Consider the following 18,838-nt stretch of genomic DNA (forward strand, 5'->3'; position numbering starts at 1 on the left):
TATAGGATAAGGGCTCTAAGTAAAACAAGCGACAAATAAAAGGAAGCTAAATTCGAATGATTGACGTTACAGAAATTGGCCGGGTTATCCCCATTAATAGGTACCGACCGATGCTTGCTAGAAACGCGTATAATAGTAGACAGTTTTTCCTTTTTCTCTCCTATTTCTACTTCAGATCATTGAGTTCTTAGCAAGCAATTACGGTATAGACAGTATTCGAAGTTATTCTTTAGTGACAATATCTAGGCAGTTTCTAAGCTAACGATTGAAACCTACGGCCGCAGGTAGTGGGTATAGATTTGCTAATTAGCTTTACATCGTCAGTTATCAATGCGGTTCCCAAGTCGTCTCAGTGCATGAAGCAACGATGGACCTGAGTCGCCTTATCGGTGACGTGCTAAATAATTTTTAGAGCTATTTAAGAAGAGTTGACAAGAGATGGCGGTGTTATGTTTTGGGCTGGGGAACGCTTTTGGGACAATAAACATGTTCGGGGCATGCGTCATCCGTCTTTTGGCAAAGCAGCAACTGGGACGGTATCGATTACCACAGCGTCGTCACACAGGAAATTGCTTAGTCCGTTGCTAGTTGAATGTGACCTCAAAACAACCAAAAAATGTCTTCGCTGATATGCGTGATAGTGATACGATAGGCATTGTTTATCAGCAGGCATGGTTTACTGGCAAAATATTATTCCGAGCTTGGCAACATCGACTTCTTGTGGGAACCATGCGGCTGATTTTCACGCGCCTATAGGGAATACGTTAGAAAATAATCCCAGTAGGTTTATATGCACAATAACGTTGATTCAAATATCCAGCGTACTTGCACAAGCAGTAGCAGCGAAACATGTTTATTTAATTGGAAAATATGGCAAAACGTATTTTTTTTTGGCAGCGCCATCATTTGCCCTTCAATTTTTGTCCAAGTTAGTACCTTCGCACGTGAGCTGTTAGGCTAAATTCGAACTTTTAGCAATGCGTTTGACATTTCAATCAGTGCGTTTTATATGTCGTGTCGACCTGCATTGTGCTGGCGGTCCTACCAAATCAAAAAACCAGGGTTTATTGTCTGTCAGAATAACAAAATAGATGGGTTACTCCGTGAAGTGTTTTTGTACAAAATTTCGGCCTAAGGCTCTGTCTGTCCCCTTTTGCTTGAACCGATTGTTCGTATTTCTCTGCCCATCAACTCCTGCCGTAAGCAGTAAGCGCTTAGATATTGCAAAACACCTTAAGACACACAGAGGTCGATTCTGGACGGACAGTGCATCCGGTCTTGCCCGCCTCCGTACACATTAGTTGGCGCTTTCTTATCTAACTGAACTTTTGCAAGGGTGCGCCTAAAGTTTTCTGGATTCGTTAGTGCCTGCGTTCCTAAGAATGAAAGAATGGAAAAGAGCCCAAAGCACGCGCCAAAGCGTCCGCCACCGTAGCCAATGGACAACATCCATCCGCAGTGTGGGTTAGGTCTCTGTCCTCGAATCCTTGACCTTACTCCGCGAACGCTGAATCTGTCTGCTTCTTGGCTAGTTCCCTTCTAGCGCTGGTGCAGTGGTTGATCAAGAGTTTTCCTTTGCCTCGAGTTTCGTTATAGCCACAAAATGAAGCAGGTCCGACTGCTGGCGTCTGACCGTATTCTAGATCTAGCGGTCAAAAATGACCGATCCAATAGAGAAGATCATTCCCTACTCTGTGGACGGTTTTCTGTGAACGAAGGCCTCAATCGATGTAGGTAGAAGCGCGTTTACGTCTGCACGTGCGCTGATCAGTAAAAGATGATTCATTCATTTCTCTAGGATGAGCAGAGAGAACGTACCCTTTAGGTCTGTTTTACTGTCTACGTGATTTTCATTGTGTTATTTTCCCTAACAATAAAACAACTCAACGGTCTTCCGTCTTGCTTTTATTTAGCGCCATGCACTTGCTACACTAGATTACACGTTTTTCAACAGGGTCGACAAGCATGGCTCATTTAAAAGCGGTAGCTGTCGGGGTATCAGGCTGGGGGATGCGGTGAAAACGTTATACGGACGGCTGCCGCTGAAATGTAAGGGGCAGCGAAGGTGCTAGCTGGTCGGTGATACGTCGGGACGGTCACTTTGCGCGTGCTGGTCCTCATGGAAACGAAACAAGGAAGATCACTTCAAATCTGAAGGCGTAGTGTTATCGTGAAGTTGCAATGAGCAATTTATTCTTTACATGTACGTACGCGAAGTTGTCGAACAGTGCAATATTGTTGAGGAGAGATTTGAATACGACTACTAATAGCAATTTATAATCAATGCTCTCACTATTTCCAGCTAGCTAACTACCGCCTATTCACCCAGACACTAATCCGGAATCTTGCTTAATAATTATTTGCTTACCATGCTCAATTGGCTTTTGCGTAAGCCCCACGCGTACCGGCGCCTACCGACCTTGGGGTTTAGCAGTAAACTTTAAGATCGTTGAATGCTTGTAAAACTGCGGACAATTAATTGCGTTGAACAGGACCACAGCACAAACGATACACGAGATCTGGTGCTAAAGGCGCCAGAAAATGGAAGAACCAAGAATCGCGAATATCACGAGCAGCTCATTTCCTCCACTTGCCTACTTCTTTTTGCTATCAATACGCAAGCGAGCCCCTCGACTCCAAAGCTTCACGGGCAACAACTCGATTACGTCAGAACGCCTACCAACCGGGATGCCCACAGGAACTATTCGTAAGCCATGTTCAGTGCAGTGCAGTGCAGTCGCTACCTATACATGACAATAATAGAGACAGCAACTCTATTGATCAAGATGATAGAAGAATCAACGCCAGCGTCACCTTCAGCCGACCAGATATCCGGCGGCACTTTCGGGTCATCTGGCAATAATGTCACTAGCAGAAATAGCAGTCACAGCGACAATGCCAGCTTTCTGATCACAGTAGTATGTTCAATTCGAACCGCCAGATATCCGCGACTAGTAAACGTTGGAACATGACAAAAGAAAGATGATGACGGGTAACAGATTGGGCCAGAGTCTCATGGCGGCAGCAGGCCAACTGAAGGAACTACAAAAGGATCGAGATCCTGTCGCGGTTGGATAGCGATAAATATTTGGTCTAGTCTCATGGCTAATCGTTCACTCAACCAAAACTGAATAATTATTACTAGTAATATTCTTACATGGATCCTAACGCCGAGTTGCGATCGCATTGGGAATTCTATGTAAACCGACAAACCTGCAGCGTATATAACCTGCCAATTTTTTTTAAAAGGGTGGATAACACTATATACACTCCATGCAGAAAGAAGTTCTAAAGAGAGAGGCGAATTCGCATAGAGGTAATAGGACTGACGTAGCCGACGTGTGTGGCGTACGTTTAGGGGTAGGGGTCTATAACACGCTGACTACATCAGAGAGGTAAAAGACAAAAAGCGAGAAGTAATTAGAAAAGTTCTACTTATCTGCTGTTGTTCTCATTACACTAAAGGAGTTGTTCTACTGGCTCAGTTTAATCCGGAAGGAAACAATCAAGGATCACCCTACCTTGATAATAGCTATTGTTGCTGTTTGTACTGCGAATGTGGGCTTAATCGTGGCTTCGCCTTTTTTGTTCGATGCATTTTTTAAAACCTCTTGAAAATGATTTGTTTGTTATGTTTTACCTTTTATAATAACAACAATAATTCTTAAGGTAGAACTAGTATTTACCCGACGTAATAAGATAAGATAATAATAAACGTAATAATACGGGTGCTCATAAGGATCACACAGTTCAAGATTCCGTCCACAGATCTTCTACCCGTTTTATTTTGCGAAATGTTAGCTGGTATTTACATTAGTTAATGTTACCAAATCAAGACGTGTCTGTTGTATTGCAGTAGCTAACGCGCATATAAAATTTTATCTTATTGTACACATCGTGAGCGAGAGAAACGATATCCTTGGGAAAAAAACGCGTACAAAGAATTATGGATTAAAGACTCATCCGGTAGCTGAGAACTACCCCCCGCCGACCACGTCCCGAAGCAGTGCGCAGCTATGGCAACAAACTTGCGTTGTCGGTACGGGGAACAACGGGCCAGAAGTCAAGTGTTTTTTTCGCCGAAGTAAATGTTACACGTATGAAGCTGGCGAGTAGAGTTAAAGGCGGTATTTCCTTTCGAGGCACCCACGATGGAAAACGGCAACGTCCCAAAAATGTATATATAAATACAATTAAAACAGGATCTGCTTTATCTTTTTCCCAATGTCGGCCCCCACTTCTGCTCATGGTAAGCGTTTCTTCTTATCCCACTGGGTACACTGCACGGTTCCTGCGCTACATGAACGACAGCGTAAATGACAAGAGATGGTTGATTACAGATGAAATAAGGAAAGATACGCTTGTACGACTTTCACGTTGACCTTGGTCGACTTTATTCAGCTCCATCACACACAGCAATGGATGACTCGAACGCCGTGTTGTGCCGTTAACATTGACGTAAAGACTGTACACAGGCACTTACAAAAATGTCAGTGGCTGAAAACGCACACGCAGGGAAGATACATTGAAACAAGTATGGAATCGCAGGCGAAACAACGGGGATAGGAATAGCGGCAGGCAGAACCGCTGGTCCTAACCGCAGCGGCGACAAGGTCGATGGAAAGCCAAGTAAGCAACGATAGCAAAGTAGCGAATAATTAATTGGGATGCTGATCTACTTAGTGCTAGGGCTTTTCTTGCCCTTTTGGCTCTTCGCTGACACGATACTACGTCCCTGCAACGGTGTGTATTTGCCTACTAAACTTTAGGACACCCGATGAAGTGAATACTTTCGAAATCGGGTGTACGCACATTTCATTTCGTGCAGACCTGAAGCAGGCAACCGTATGACGCGACGTTTAAGCGTAGTAGGATCGGATGTAGGAAAGGAAACGTTCGTATATGACACAATCTCGACGTTTATGCTATGCATACTAAAATTTGACTAGTGTTGCGCAACGGAGGTCCGGCGCACGACGCTTACTTCATTTACCTAATGGACGAAAGACTTGCATTGAACCATTGCATTTGATCTTGGTGGCACCGACGACGACCTTGGCGGCCCGTACAAATAATTTTTACTACGAATCATCACAATAATGATGGTAATAGTCGTCGGAGATAACAGAATGACCTTCTGCGCATTAAGAGAAGAGGCTAGTTATAGCCTCTATAAAGAGGATAGTTACAGCCATTTTGCTTGTAACCAATTAATTAACAATTTAACAAGAAGAAATTTAGCTGATGTCCCTGTTTGAAATAGCAACGCACAAATAAAGAGATCGAAGTGCAGTTAGTGCGAGAAATTTAAAATTAAGTCGTTCGAGTCTTCAGTCTTCGGCGGTTTAGGCGTTGTTTCGGACAAAAAAAATTGTCCAAGATTGGAAGAAGCCATATTGTTTTTTATCTGAATAATTCATGTTAGCAATACATACTTGTACTCTTTCTATATCTAAACATATATTGGAAAAAGCTGAAGGTTAATACAATTTGATGAGACGGGTCGAAGCCACTCGTTACATTTTACACGCAGGGCTGAAGGGTACTCCTGGAATATGTAACAGTGGTAAATGAAAGATGAACTATTATGTAACACAGTTGCGGCGTACTTCAGAGATTCAGAGATTCAGCTCACAATATATCTGAGACTCGGAAAGGATTTCGCCATAGCAGTCGCAGTGTGCTCGTACGCGAAAAGAACGATGAAAAGCATTTTGTGAGATTGTGTATTCCAAGACAAGTTCAGTGGCCTGATGTTTACAAGTCTGACCTTGTGCAGCAGGAAACCAAATAACACTCAAAAGAGGTCCAACAGCTGCGTTTGGAACGTATAATGCTGAAATACAGTTCGTATGTAACTTTTCGATCAATGGTCAATTCTTTCTGAACCAGGTTCAACCAGGCTTTTTCTGCATCAATAGTCTTCCGAGCTCTTCTTGATGCTGCAGGACCACTTCGCGTTAATATATTAAGCACAGATAGATTTAGTGGCTTGCATGTTGGGGGTCGCATATTAATAGTGCGAACCCATTGCAGAACCCAAACGAATTTGTTCGCAGTTCAATGCTACTCCATTTTATGCCGGCCTACGTCCCGAAGGACAAAGCATGCTTAACATTATACTGTTAAAAATATCCCTTTAGATGACTATTATTCCCCTCCAAATTGGATTTCGCGAGCGAAAATCGTGATTTCCACCCGTTGCATAACACGGAACGACCTTGGAAAGATGACGTCGTACAACATCGTTATCAGCGGGTGCTGCAGAGGTTTGCTGTGGTCAATGGTGCCTCTGTTTCTTTTCTACTGATCAATTGGGAATACATAGAATGAGTGAAAGACACCGATTGATCAAAGACGATATTAGTAAACCTTGAACGTGACTCTGCGCCTCAAAATTGACAAGGCGTCTCTGAGCAGCGTGAAGAACGTCGTAGATTAGTTCCTATTTGGCGATCGCCAGGAGCCGCCGTCGCCGTCATTGCTGCTCAGACAGCGGAGCTGCTAGTTGTAAAATTCTTTGTCGATGTGATATTTTACCTAATCTCAGAGACACCTTTATGTTAGGGCTGGCCTTAACATTGTGAACAAATTTCAATAAAAATAATACTGAAAAAGCTGCCTATACAGTTGCCAGTAGTAAATCTTTCACGAGCACAATTCCCTTCGAATAACAGTTTTTAAGTATATGTACATTCGTTCGTCGTCTCCGAGCGTTTCAGCTACAACGTAAGTTAAATAAATTCTCAGTGTTACTAATATGGCAGTTATTCGAAAAATCGAACGTGTGTAGGTTAGGAAAGCTTGACTCTTAGGTGATACCTACAGAAGAACGACAGCGTTTTGCTTCTGCTACGTAAATTCGAAAGTGCGCGCTGAAGATAAGTTTGACGCTGCTCAGTAAATCTCGGGCTTCCGCGCAAGAAACGTATGACCGACAGTTAGTTACCAAGCTATAAAGCTACTCTGAAAACTATTTCGTGACGGTACGCACGGGATGCTTGTTCGGTTCAAAACAGCTCTGTAGACTTGGGACTCTGTAGAGTTGGGAGCAATGCGTCTACTCGATGCCTAGGACTACCCATTGAACTCCGTTGTTGGAAGGACCGTATTGGCATCTAGCTTCCGTTGCTGCCCACCATTCCGCCTGTCACTTATAGGAAAAACATCAGCACAAAATTCTGTACTGTCCAAACTGACCTTACTAAGAGCAAAGAGAGAAGGCGTAAGCTCGTCAATCAAAAAGCCAAAAAAAAAAACCTTTTTGTTTCTTCGCTCATCAGCTGGCTGCAATTTGTCGCTGATGTTACTGATCTCTCTGGTCTTATTGTTTATTACGGAACAGTCAAAGACTATTATAGTTTCAGCCTTGGGATAGCTAATCGTATCTAGCTATTTCGGTTGATATCGGGTGGTTATATTTAAGCTATTGTCGGATAGACCCGCTAATACTGGCTGAGATCGAATGCTGTATGTAACAGGGTCACACTGTTACTGATTTTATCCTTTTGTCGTTTCACTCTCTCTGTCCATTGTGAACAAACTCGCTAGACCGATGAAAACAGGGCCGCCGATTATCTAGTGACTCTCCGAGATATACCTAATATCAACGCAGGACAGAAAAACTAGCGAGGAACCTATGCTGGCAACGCGTATTCTGGGTATGGGAGAAGCTTTGTTCGAAGCAAACAACAATTTATGATTGTTTCGCAAAGGCGAGATCGTACGCGTAAGCACGGTCAATTAATGACTTTGAAAAATTCGGTAGCACACTGACAGAAACAAAAGGACCACCTCGAGACTGGGCTTAGATTATTAATAGGCCAAACTGTCGACAGCGCTACTTAATCAGCAAAGAACAATACATAACGCTTTGTGTACAATACTAAAGGCAATTGATATCACGACCATTCTTTTCTCGCCTACATTTTTTATAAAAACCTATGAAGCTCTATTTTGCACAAATTGCATCGATTATCGAGTGTACATGCATTCTCATGAATGTATACGAACTACTTCTTTGTGTCTTGTCATGTTCAGCTATACGTTTCTGTATTTAAATTGTATATATAATAGGGAATGTTCGTACAGATCCCTGTAATAATTTGATTTTGAATTTATCTCGCTTCCTGGTACTTGTATGGTCAGCTGCTGGGTAGTTAAGAACCGGTATGACCACGGCGAACATCTGTACACGTGTAGAAAGGAGACACTGATAATGGACACACACAGGCCAATACGGGCCATCAAAAACAGAGAAAGACATATTTATCGATAGTCTGACCTGGTCCATGATCCGTGATGTACATCAAACATGCCATCTTTTTTTGATATCTCTATAGAATTTTTCCAGCATAGAATATATAATATAGAATTTTACCTCATGCACTCGTTCGATGCCACGTTCCGCCAAAGCACCAGGCTCCAGGGACGGGTTCCTACGTTAATCTAGTAAATTCGTCTATAATCTGAGGTCGTTCAAGGACGTTGGTTACGTTGTCAAGGCCAACGGCAGCAGCACCCAGAACTCTACGTAACCGACTTAGCGGTCTCTGTCAAAGGTTTCAGGTTCGCAAGATCAGCTAACGACGTAATCACTGGTGGACGACCATTAGTTCTGCGGCAATCAACGCGAATGCGCTTTACCGTCAGTGAACTGTCCATCTCCGGTTCAAGACATGCAAATAGCCACTTAGGAACAACGCCGACTGACATTACGTAACTTCCCTCGTGAGTCTGCTGCCTAGCTAGGATATGACGTCATACTATCGTGGCCCTAATGTCCGAGCTGGCCTACCAGCTTACGAAGTACATGCACTCAGCCTCTCTATAACACTGCTGCTGCGTCTGCTAGAGGTGACTGCGGTGATTATATTAAAAGTCACTCGCCTTGTCATTGTTTTGCTACGTCCTTTACCCTCTCCCACCTCTTTCTCTCGGCGCCTCACATGTGTCTGTCCGCAACGAACCACGGCTTGGCCTGCAAGTACCGCTATAGCAGGACCTGTTCCTTGTCCTGTGAGTGCTGACAGGCCTTCGCTCTTCTAAGGCGGGCTTTGCTGTTATCAACTTCTGTTCTGTTCTGTTCTACTCTATCATATTCGGTCTAACTGGCCTTCTGCTAAAAAGCGCGCGACAACTCTTCGTTACCACGACTATCCGTCCGACTGAGACCTGACTTCTGTGGAAAGCTCTTCAGACCGGAGGTTACCGTGGTTGGTTGGGCATTCGTTTCAAGTTCATTAGCTACAAACACGTAAATATCTCAAACTACAATATAGAAATGGATGGAGCTAGAGCAATTTACGTTTGAATGAAGACGTGGCCATAGCGTCGAAAGCGGTCGTGTTGGCAGAGTCTCGATCGCACCCGGTGAAAAAGCCAAAGAATTCAGTGCGACGTCAAGCAAATAATATCGGTCTCGGTGACTCTATATATAAGGCTTACAGTATGGACAAATGTATTATCGATAGCTGATTGTTTGTAATCAACTGCTGTCGGCCGCTTGGTCGAGGTCTTCAGCTGATCGAGTGGATTTTGTATTACTGTAATTAGTGCTGTGATTGTTTGCGATAACCTTGTGTCACGTTGCGTGAGTTGTATGTGACGATACGTTAATTTGTGGCTGGTTGTTGACGGCTTAATCTGACGACGAATCGACACGCCAAAGTGGCGTTCATCTTTCGCCATAACTTCGAGTTTTTGAATGGGCGATGAAGTGTGTGCAAGAGTGAAGATCTGTTTCGTCATATTGCGTTCTGCTTTTGCGGGAGGTATCAATTAGGTCGCGATTACAATAGCAGAACGTTAAGCTTCGCGGCGACCTGAGCCTAGGCGCCGGCAAGCCCATCTACTGTATTGCGACAATAATAGCGGCGTCGCAAACGAGGAACAGATTGGCGCTAGCAGTGCCAAAAATTATCACTCGAAAATAGTTCTAGCAGCGAAAAATTGACTAGCCTTTGTTGTTATTGTGGTTTAATACGCGCGCGATCTCGCACGAACTTTCCCATACAGACGGCGAACGACGGTCGCCATCTCCATCTAAACAGATGGAGGATTTTTCACTCAACTCGGAGGGGATTGCGTCGAAGCTAAATTTACAAAACCGCCGTAAGCAATTTGCCAGAACACAGTCGACGTTCAGTCAGACGTTCTCGGGTAGGTTCATAATAACAGATACAGACACTGGTGGGGTCGGCAGTCAGTTGTGTCCAATAGGCTTACCTCACTCGCAAATAACTAGGTAACGACATGAACACAACGGCACATATAGATGATGCTGACAGACAAAGGTTTAGGATTGGCTGTGATTCGAAAATGAAGGCCTCGAGTGAAAGCGCCATAAGTGGATGGTGCGATCGTTCTAATAATGTCTCTTCTCAAAGGAAGATAATGCAAAACTGGTACATGTAATAAACGACGAAATACTGGAAAGGTGGAAAATTTTGAGTAAAAATTGAGTCCTCCGTGGATTGACTCTAGGCCAGATGGAAAAACGCCTGTGATGTATTCCAGTTGGTGAGAGTTTAATTTTATAATTGTTCGCCATAGAACAGGAACGGTTCAATTTCCACGCCTAATCGAAGAGAGACTAGTCGAAGTTCTGATGAAAGGAATCGAGTTTGGTTAGGTTAGGCAGTATCCGAGTATATTGGAATATAGAGTGATGGTAGTACTTGTAGCGAATATCAGAACCGGTCGCTACTACGAAATACTCGCCGAAAATTAAACCATGACTATAGTCCGCTGTCTTGAGTTTTTCAAGGGACTCATAGATCGTTGCTATTCGGTGGCAAGCATTCTGGTTAATGTATGACAGCACGAGACTTGATCGCCATCTATCAATCACTCCCTAGATTGAGTAAAGGAATAGCCAACGTTGGCATCAACTAGCCCATCCTCCCGATTTAAATCAGTGTGATTATAAGGCTTTCTGTGCCTTGTAAAGCCAAATCCAGCACACTGTAAATTTACTTCGAGAAATTACACATAGAGAATTTACTAACACGAACGTGAGTGAAAAAGCCATGCGTAGATGATAGAGAAGAGTACTTCTCACACATAGAAAATCATCACTAGTTAAAATGCTATTAAATTTTAAATCCCGCTGGATTTACTTGCAACAGCCCAGTACATCTATTCTGTTACTTCTCGATTGTAAGTCATAAATGGCGTACGTAGTTAACGAAGACTTTGTACTGGCGAGTATACCCCCCAGTCCACTGAAATTAACACAAGTGCGATCGTAGTAAAACTAATAATATACGTGTCTTTGAGTAGTACAATAGCAGAATCTAAGAAAGCCCCCTAATGGCGCTAACGAACGTAAACCTCGAAATATTCGAAACCACAAGGACGGCTGTACACGTGGTCTTTGCTTGGAGAACGTAGCAAGAACGGGTTATGAACAACAAAAGGGTAAACGACTGATCGTCGTTGTCCAGGACAAGGAGGAATCAAGATTTATTAGCTTCTCAGCAGTATTCCCCTGATATTAAGGACAGTCGAAGTATCTTGCCTTTCCTAACTGTAGATAAGCGTATTGCATAAGAATTTAGAAAGGAAAAAATTAAGCAGAAGCAGAAAAAAGGACCGATAAAAGCTTTTGGTCAGAATGGCATCGCAGTAAGAATATCGTTTTCAGTCTCGTCATTACTAACGTCTTTTTATAAATATTAAATAATTTTTAAATCAAAGCCAAGCTTATTTCGCGTGAACAGACCTTCCTGTGTTCTTGATATGTTCGCTAATCGCCTATTGGGATAGAAGGACGTTATACGTGAAGTGCTATCTATTTCATGCTAATAAATAAGTGTGGGTCGGCTTAATGTATATCGATGGTTGGCGGCCACCTTTGACCCATCGACCGTGAAAAGATAAGTACACAAGGGTAATCCATAGTAAATGTTGGTTACGGTGTATATTGATTACTTCCGGCGAGACAGTCCAACTACAAACAGTGTGTATATATATATATGACAGCAACAGAATGGAACTGAAATAGAAACGATTGAAAACAAACATGCGGCAAACATTAAACAGATCGTATCTGCCACGTGGTCTCTAGAGAAGCAATCAAAAGATATCCTAACTTTTAATGACGGATTATTGAGGTGTTTCTTGCTACTTCAACCCCCCGGTTGCTTTTCTTAACGCTTCCTCGACCCCTGTTTGTCCCAGTGACGGTCAAAGTCGGCATTCTTAACTAATAATTATTTTGATCGTTACTGCTGAGTAAAGCGAAGTGCATTTTATGCATATGAGCAGCAAACGTTTGAACGCTGTGAAGGTTTTGTAGTTCTGCTTATGCGTTGTTGTTTATTGTGGTGTGTTTCGCGAGGGCCTTCAAACGAGGTCTGCATCGTTTTGCAGACGCGACCTCTTATCCGAATTATCACATCAGACCGTTGGTTTCCCAGTGAATATACTTTAGATATTCTGTTTTCAAGCAAGAGTATTGCTAAACTGGAAATTAAAGACTATTGATTGTTTTGCTTCCCTTCACTAGTTAATCGCATGGAAGTGATGACCATACAAACAGAAAAAATGATTTTTTTGCCGTATGTCAACAATGGCAGCTGTAGTAACGACTATACAAATAAAGCAACGGTAGAACCCATAGCAGGAATAATGGGTGGACTACAGACGCTGTTATCTCTTTTGACATGACGTAGACGTATTTACTGACCACTATAATGCTCAACTATAAATTTTCATTGTTATCAGCTAAATGTTCTCCGCTTGATCTGCATTATATGTCCACGCCGTATGCAGTCAGAGTGGGAACCCTAAATCTGATGGCTGCGATCAAATCTCGTAGGTAATTTTTCTTATCATACAGATGGAGGCACTACATAGCTATAGTGAATGATTCGCTTTCATATCATCTCACGAAGTCTTATTCCTCTCGAAGCTGACAGCTATGGACCAATTGTCCTCGGTACATTCGAATTGCCTATATATATACGGTCACGGATATTATGTGAAATAGGACGTTATGATGGAAATTGTACAGCCGCATAGGAGATCGGAGGTAAAACTGCATGAAGAGGTTCTACGTGAACAAAATTCTCAGAGCGGCCGGACGATCAGAGCTCTGTATCGTACTTTTCGCTGCTTTCTGCTCTTGCTGCTACTACTGTGGTTTTCTGTTCTTTACATAACGCCAGGTCAGCGTAGTGAAACAGCAAGACCGCTGCAAACGTCCCATAAGCGTAAGATGGCCTGCATCAAGGTCACGCTGCACTGAGCTATATTTACAAGCGCTGAGTTTTTTTACTTTGTTTGTTTCTTTCTACGTTTTATATGTACATTTGTATAGGTAGTCATAGGTCGCTTGCAGCTGCCAAATCCTAGGCAGCACCGACTGCATGCAGTTCTGACAGTTTTCACTAGTGTAGGGTCTGACCGACCGCTGACAACGATGTCGCGTCGCTGTAACTCTGACCAAGTCTTGCTCTACTTATAGCTAGGGTCTCTCCCTGTGGTCATAGATACGGTAGAGGGTTGTTAAGTGACGACTGTGAAAGGGTCGAAGATCGCGAGAAAGACGCAAATATCTGTAAAGATGGACTAACTTCGCCAGGTTTGGGTCTGTAAAGCACGTCCTGTGGACTGGTTAACCTTAAAAAATCGCTTTTTTAAAAGGTTTCGGAAATGAGTGATGCATGCATGTGCGCCCAAGAGTCAGAACATGCATGAACTCAACAAGCAAATGAGTCTGCTGTTGCCTTTCGTCCCGATACCTGTCCTTAGTTAACATCTGGTGATAGTAAATCTACGACAATTATTCAGATGCCTTTATTCGGCCTTCTCGAAGATGGCCTTTCGCAAAAGTTGCTATGCTTTAAAATTTCGATACGATAAAGGCATAAATGCTGTTCAGGCCTATAAAAAATGTGTGCTTTTTGTAGCCAATATGCGTTCTTGGGAGAAATGAATAAAAAGTTGTTTTTTTGCTATCGCACAGAAAATATCGATGTGAAACATACTTCTCCAGTGTGATGCATTGCGGATAAGTTTTTATAGAAGTTGAACAAGGCCGATACGCAAATGGCTATGATATCGTCAGGTGACTGAATACCCAGCATCATTTGAAAAAAGCTGGGTAAAAAAGAAGCTCGGTGTTTCGGTGCGATACAGATCGATGCAAACTAATTCACTCGATCGTATCTCGGCTATCTGGAATATTCTACAGAAACGCAAGAAATCGAGCTATCTTTTGACCATGGGCCATTGACAAATGGATTACACGCGACAATGTGACTAAATATACATATTGTGACTATCTAACAAGAAACAAATAAGTCTTTCAGTCGGTCGCAAAACACAGACTGACGCTAAAAAAGCCAAAAGCCAGAAAAGAAGCCGTGTCTTATGAATACCTGCCGTCCGGCAAAACGATTGATTCGGACCTTTACTGCCGGATTACAATAAGTAATAAAAAAAAACTAACCGAGTTTAGTAAATAAAGAAGTCCTCTATCATAAGACGCCAAAACACATACACGTCTTTAGCTACCTGTCCAAAACTTAGATGGGGCATTTTAATGAATCCGCCACGTGGCCTGGATTATTACCTGTTTTGGTCCCTGCACCCCTTGATGATGTTAAAATAATTAACTGTAATTAATGATAGAAGCTCTATAGTGCTGCCACAAAAAATGGCAGAAGACCATCGATCGTAATGGCGTATATATAATTTACTAATATTAATTTTAATCATTTGTTTTAATTTTGGTTTAGAAACGGTCAGTAATTTTTTGACAAGCAAAAAAAGTATCCGCTGTCGTCAGCCAGACGTCGCCTTTTCATCCAACGTCAAAGGGCTATTCAACTCCGCTTAAAAATCTTGAAGGATACAAAAAACGTGTAAGCCGTTGGGCAACGTAAAGCGCCTAACTGAAAGCTGAGCTTGGTTATTTGTAGTAGAAGAACCGTAAAAACTGCGTGAAAAAAAGACAGCGTGGTCAACAAGCATCTCGTCGAATTCGCTGCCATGATAACTCTGTACATATGGTCGTCCCTAGTTTGAATTTCAGTGTTGAAAAATGCCATGACATATGGTTGCTACGCCATCTCATAAGTCCAATGGAGAAGCCTTACATAAATCCAGGAAGACCCTTCCCGGCTAGACTTTTCCAATCGAGACAAGTTGTCGACGGTGTATCGAAGGGGTAATTCCGTGAGCCTGTTAGTAGAGGTTAAAAAATGTGTGAACGCACAATAAGAACCCATTATGCAAAAGTAATTTGTAACTCTAGGTCCAGGTAACGTGTCGATGAAGCCGTAAAGGTCGAGGGGTGAGATGAAACTTGGGGGGGGGGGTCATAAGCCTTGTGAAACGTATACAATTGAACAGCGACCAGGTGTGTTTAGAGGGTGGTACGTTCATCGAAGATATATCTAAGGTAAACAAAATTGATCAAGTAAGTTGACTCAGCCATCTTCAACTAAACGTGGCCGCGTTGTCGAGCGAAGACAACTTTAATTTCGTTTAAGTAGCAGTCCTCGTATGGAGTCGGCCTATAACGACCCGCAGTGACAGACGGATAGATAGAGAGACACATATTGATGTTATAACAGTCAGTCAGTCTCACGTTCATTTGGTCGTATCGATTTCTATGTAATTCTTTGCATTTTTATGCTATATAATACAATTAGGGATTGTAATAGAAATCATAATCAAAATATAGAACGTGATATGATGTCACTCCGCAAAAACTACATAACTACAGATCTGACTATAATAGAAATAACACACAAGAAAAGCTCATGATCTATTTCGGTGTAGAATTGACGTTTATGTTTGTATCAATAAGACGAGAGAAACGAGGAGCGGGAGCTGTAGAGGAAAAGGAGAGGTCTTGGATGTATCAAACACTGAGTTAGACGAAAACTTCCTGTTATTCTGTAAGGAACACATAGTAATTAACAGGGTTGAATATTATTCATATTGAGCTCAAGCAGCTGGGCGAAAATTGGGTTAGTAACGTAGGCATAGTAATGCGAAGTGCTGTTTCGTTTCGGAAAAAAAAAAGTACTTTCTTGTCTCAGTTTGTAGTAAGTAAGTCTCAATGAGCTTAGATATATGTCTTGTTCTTTCAAAGCTGGGTCCATCTCAGTGTTTACTAGTACACAGCAGTAGTAATAAAAGTAATATTAAATAAAAAAAAAATTAATAATATACATATTTTGACACACCCATCGGGTGCAGCTTCACAAAAAGTTATTTAAAAAATAAATCTTATTATTAGGTAATATAATTACTAGCGTATTGTTTTAAAGCTCTACGACAAAAACTATGTAATCTCCTATGTAACGTTACATTCCGATAATTAATACACTCTATCCATTGTCCAAGACCAGCACATTATTATCACTTTCGCGCAGACACCTAATTTCGGCACTCTCATACAAACAGTTATAGTGTCTGGTCGTCACATGCCATTCTAAATGTCGAAAGTCGTTGATCCATTGTTCTACTTCTCACCGCCCTAGGTCACCATGGAGTTTATGGTGACTAATAGCTCCTGGCCAGTAGCGGAATTGGCGCTCTACGGAGCAAACCCATCTACGCTATATTACCCCATCTGGGTTGTAAAAACGTCGACGACAAGCGTCAAGTACATCAACGGCCCCAACCGCGATAACTGCCGAAGGCAAACATCTTTTCTGTTTTAGACATTGTGCATGTAGTTGGCAGTTTCTGTCCTATATTCTACATCTAGTTAACAGTTTAACCGATCTTACGCTAGACCGGACACTCACACGGGTCGCTCTTTTCGGCCAACCGCCACGCGTGGCTGTTCGCTACGTTAACGGCTAACACCGTGTCGTGTTCAGCGTACGTAGTCAGTCGTATGCTAGAATGGCTGACAATGTCATTGGTTATTTTCGGATTTGCCTTCCCTTCCTATTCTAGCTTTCTCACCAGCTCAAAAAGCAACTTCAGTTCTATCTTTCGGGCTGTGTGGCCTTGTGTCATAGAAGTAAACTGCCCTTCAACTACTCTCGACCAAAGTGCGGGGCAACGGCCACATCGGTTTGTTCACGATGCTATTTATAAACCGTACATCTATTTGTAGCAAGTACGTTATCATCGGCGTCGAATACCAGGTGACGCGGCGCGACGCACAGAAACGGAGTAGATGAAAAAAATTGTAACTGGCCACACCTGATTGCTGCCAGAGCTCTCGTATGACATTGTGAGAGTAATACAGGTAAACTGCCAAAGGGTACACGCAAGCGTTCATAGCAAGGACGCTACTAAAAGTAGGATTGCTAGAGTTATTATCGCGCCACCACGACGTTTTCATTGATTGCTAGCTGCAGCGAAAATCGGGTCAAATGTACGTCGACGTCTGTTTTACGAAGTATAGGACAGCGGTGTTGTGTGTACAAAGACCATTGTTAGGTAAAAAAAAACGAGAGACGGGGCAAAAATCGTTGATAAACTGACAAATCAATTCCGACCGGGCGAAGGGGCCCTAGAGAAAATAGAATGGGGACTGAATTCTGTTGTTAATGAAAAATAATAACAATGGGCTCTAGTAGTGAAAGTTTCTAGTGTTTACGGTCATCACAGTAAGTGAGATTATCACTTTACACTGGCTGCCCCCAAGACGCAGGCTACCCTCCTGATTCGTCGCTCCCTTCGATACAATCTGCCTTCGTCGCTGATTGATCTTGATTACTATGAATGAATTTATCGCTAGCAGCAATATCTGACCGATATCAATATATGGATAAAGAGAACGAAGAAACTGGCACTAGCAGCTTTTAGGGAGAGACCAAATACGCTTATGGATGTATACGACAAGAACATCGATTTTTGACAACAACAGCTGACCCGGCAGTAACAGCAGTAACCAGACAAATCCAGTAGATAATAGATATACATAGAGTACTGAGTAAATGTATGGATAATTATTGGCTCACAGTGAATTGCGAGTGTGATACGCCTGTAAAGCTTGGGCGGTCAAAGTAACAAAAAAGAAATACACACGAAATGAGCTGTTCTGCCATATTATCGGTCATCCTATCGTACGCTTTCTAGCTTGACTAGCTGTTTCAAATACGCGTTAGTTTGCTGCAAAAAAAACCTCGCCCTTGAAGTAATTTTCTCATTGGTATACGATATGAAAAGAATCGTATCGGATGGTGAGAGCCCGCTTGGCCATTTTCAATTTGAGTCGATAACAACGAATCTCTGTAGTATCTGGCTATACAATGTGCCACACTTTCGGTCATTAGATAAATATGGGTTCTGTCCAGAACCCCGCGCTAGACTTGTTCTATGCGAGATTTGCTTATATAGGTATTACAATGAAGCAAATGCTTTTGTTAAGCCACAATACAGTTGTACTCGTATATGTAACATAAGGCGTTCGGCCCCTTATGCCCTAAAGACCTTCAAAAATAGCACTCTATGAGGTGCGCTCGTCTAAGCTCGAAATAACGCTAAGGACCTGCAAATATGTACTGTCATTTTTCAACGAACGTATTTAAATTTACTGCTAAATATTCAACGTTTACGATGCATGTCCTTAAGACGGGGACAAAAAAGAAGGGAAGATGAATGGTCTTTTTAAGCATTTAACTGCCGTCTGCTTTCGTCAAGTAAACTTGATTCGGGAGGGTGTCGTTAGCCTTATATATATTAAAGTTATATACGGTTTGAACGCGCTCTTCCGACCAGATGCTTATTGGTTTTATCGTTTGGTGCCCGTTTATCGGACTAATTTCTTTCGACATCAGTCAAACGAACAAGGATCGGTTAATGTCGTTGGCTATTGAACGTTATAGCTGCCAGGCGCTACTTCGATACAACATCT

The 18,838-nt window shown here is 42.4% G+C and overlaps 1 protein-coding gene across 7 annotated transcripts in view; it reads left to right on the forward strand.

Moving 5' to 3' along the window:
* The window catches only part of AhcyL1 (Adenosylhomocysteinase like 1), a 174,543-nt gene that overhangs the window by 96,970 nt on the left and 58,735 nt on the right, over positions 1 to 18,838 (forward strand). Inside the window, exon 1 of one of the 7 annotated variants that reach the window (XM_022844834.2) lies at positions 9,905 to 10,161. The exons of the other annotated variants lie outside the window; for them this stretch is intronic. Within the exon in view, the coding sequence (XP_022700569.1) occupies positions 10,053 to 10,161 (109 nt within the window). The 5' untranslated portion in view covers positions 9,905 to 10,052. Of the gene's footprint in view, positions 1 to 9,904; positions 10,162 to 18,838 lie in introns of those variants that run through there. 7 annotated transcript variants of the gene reach the window in all.

The sequence above is a fragment of the Varroa jacobsoni genome, unplaced genomic scaffold (genome assembly GCF_002532875.2).
Source record: "Varroa jacobsoni isolate VJ856 unplaced genomic scaffold, vjacob_1.0 scaffold_1131, whole genome shotgun sequence".
In the NCBI taxonomy this organism is placed as follows: Eukaryota; Metazoa; Arthropoda; class Arachnida; order Mesostigmata; family Varroidae; genus Varroa; species Varroa jacobsoni.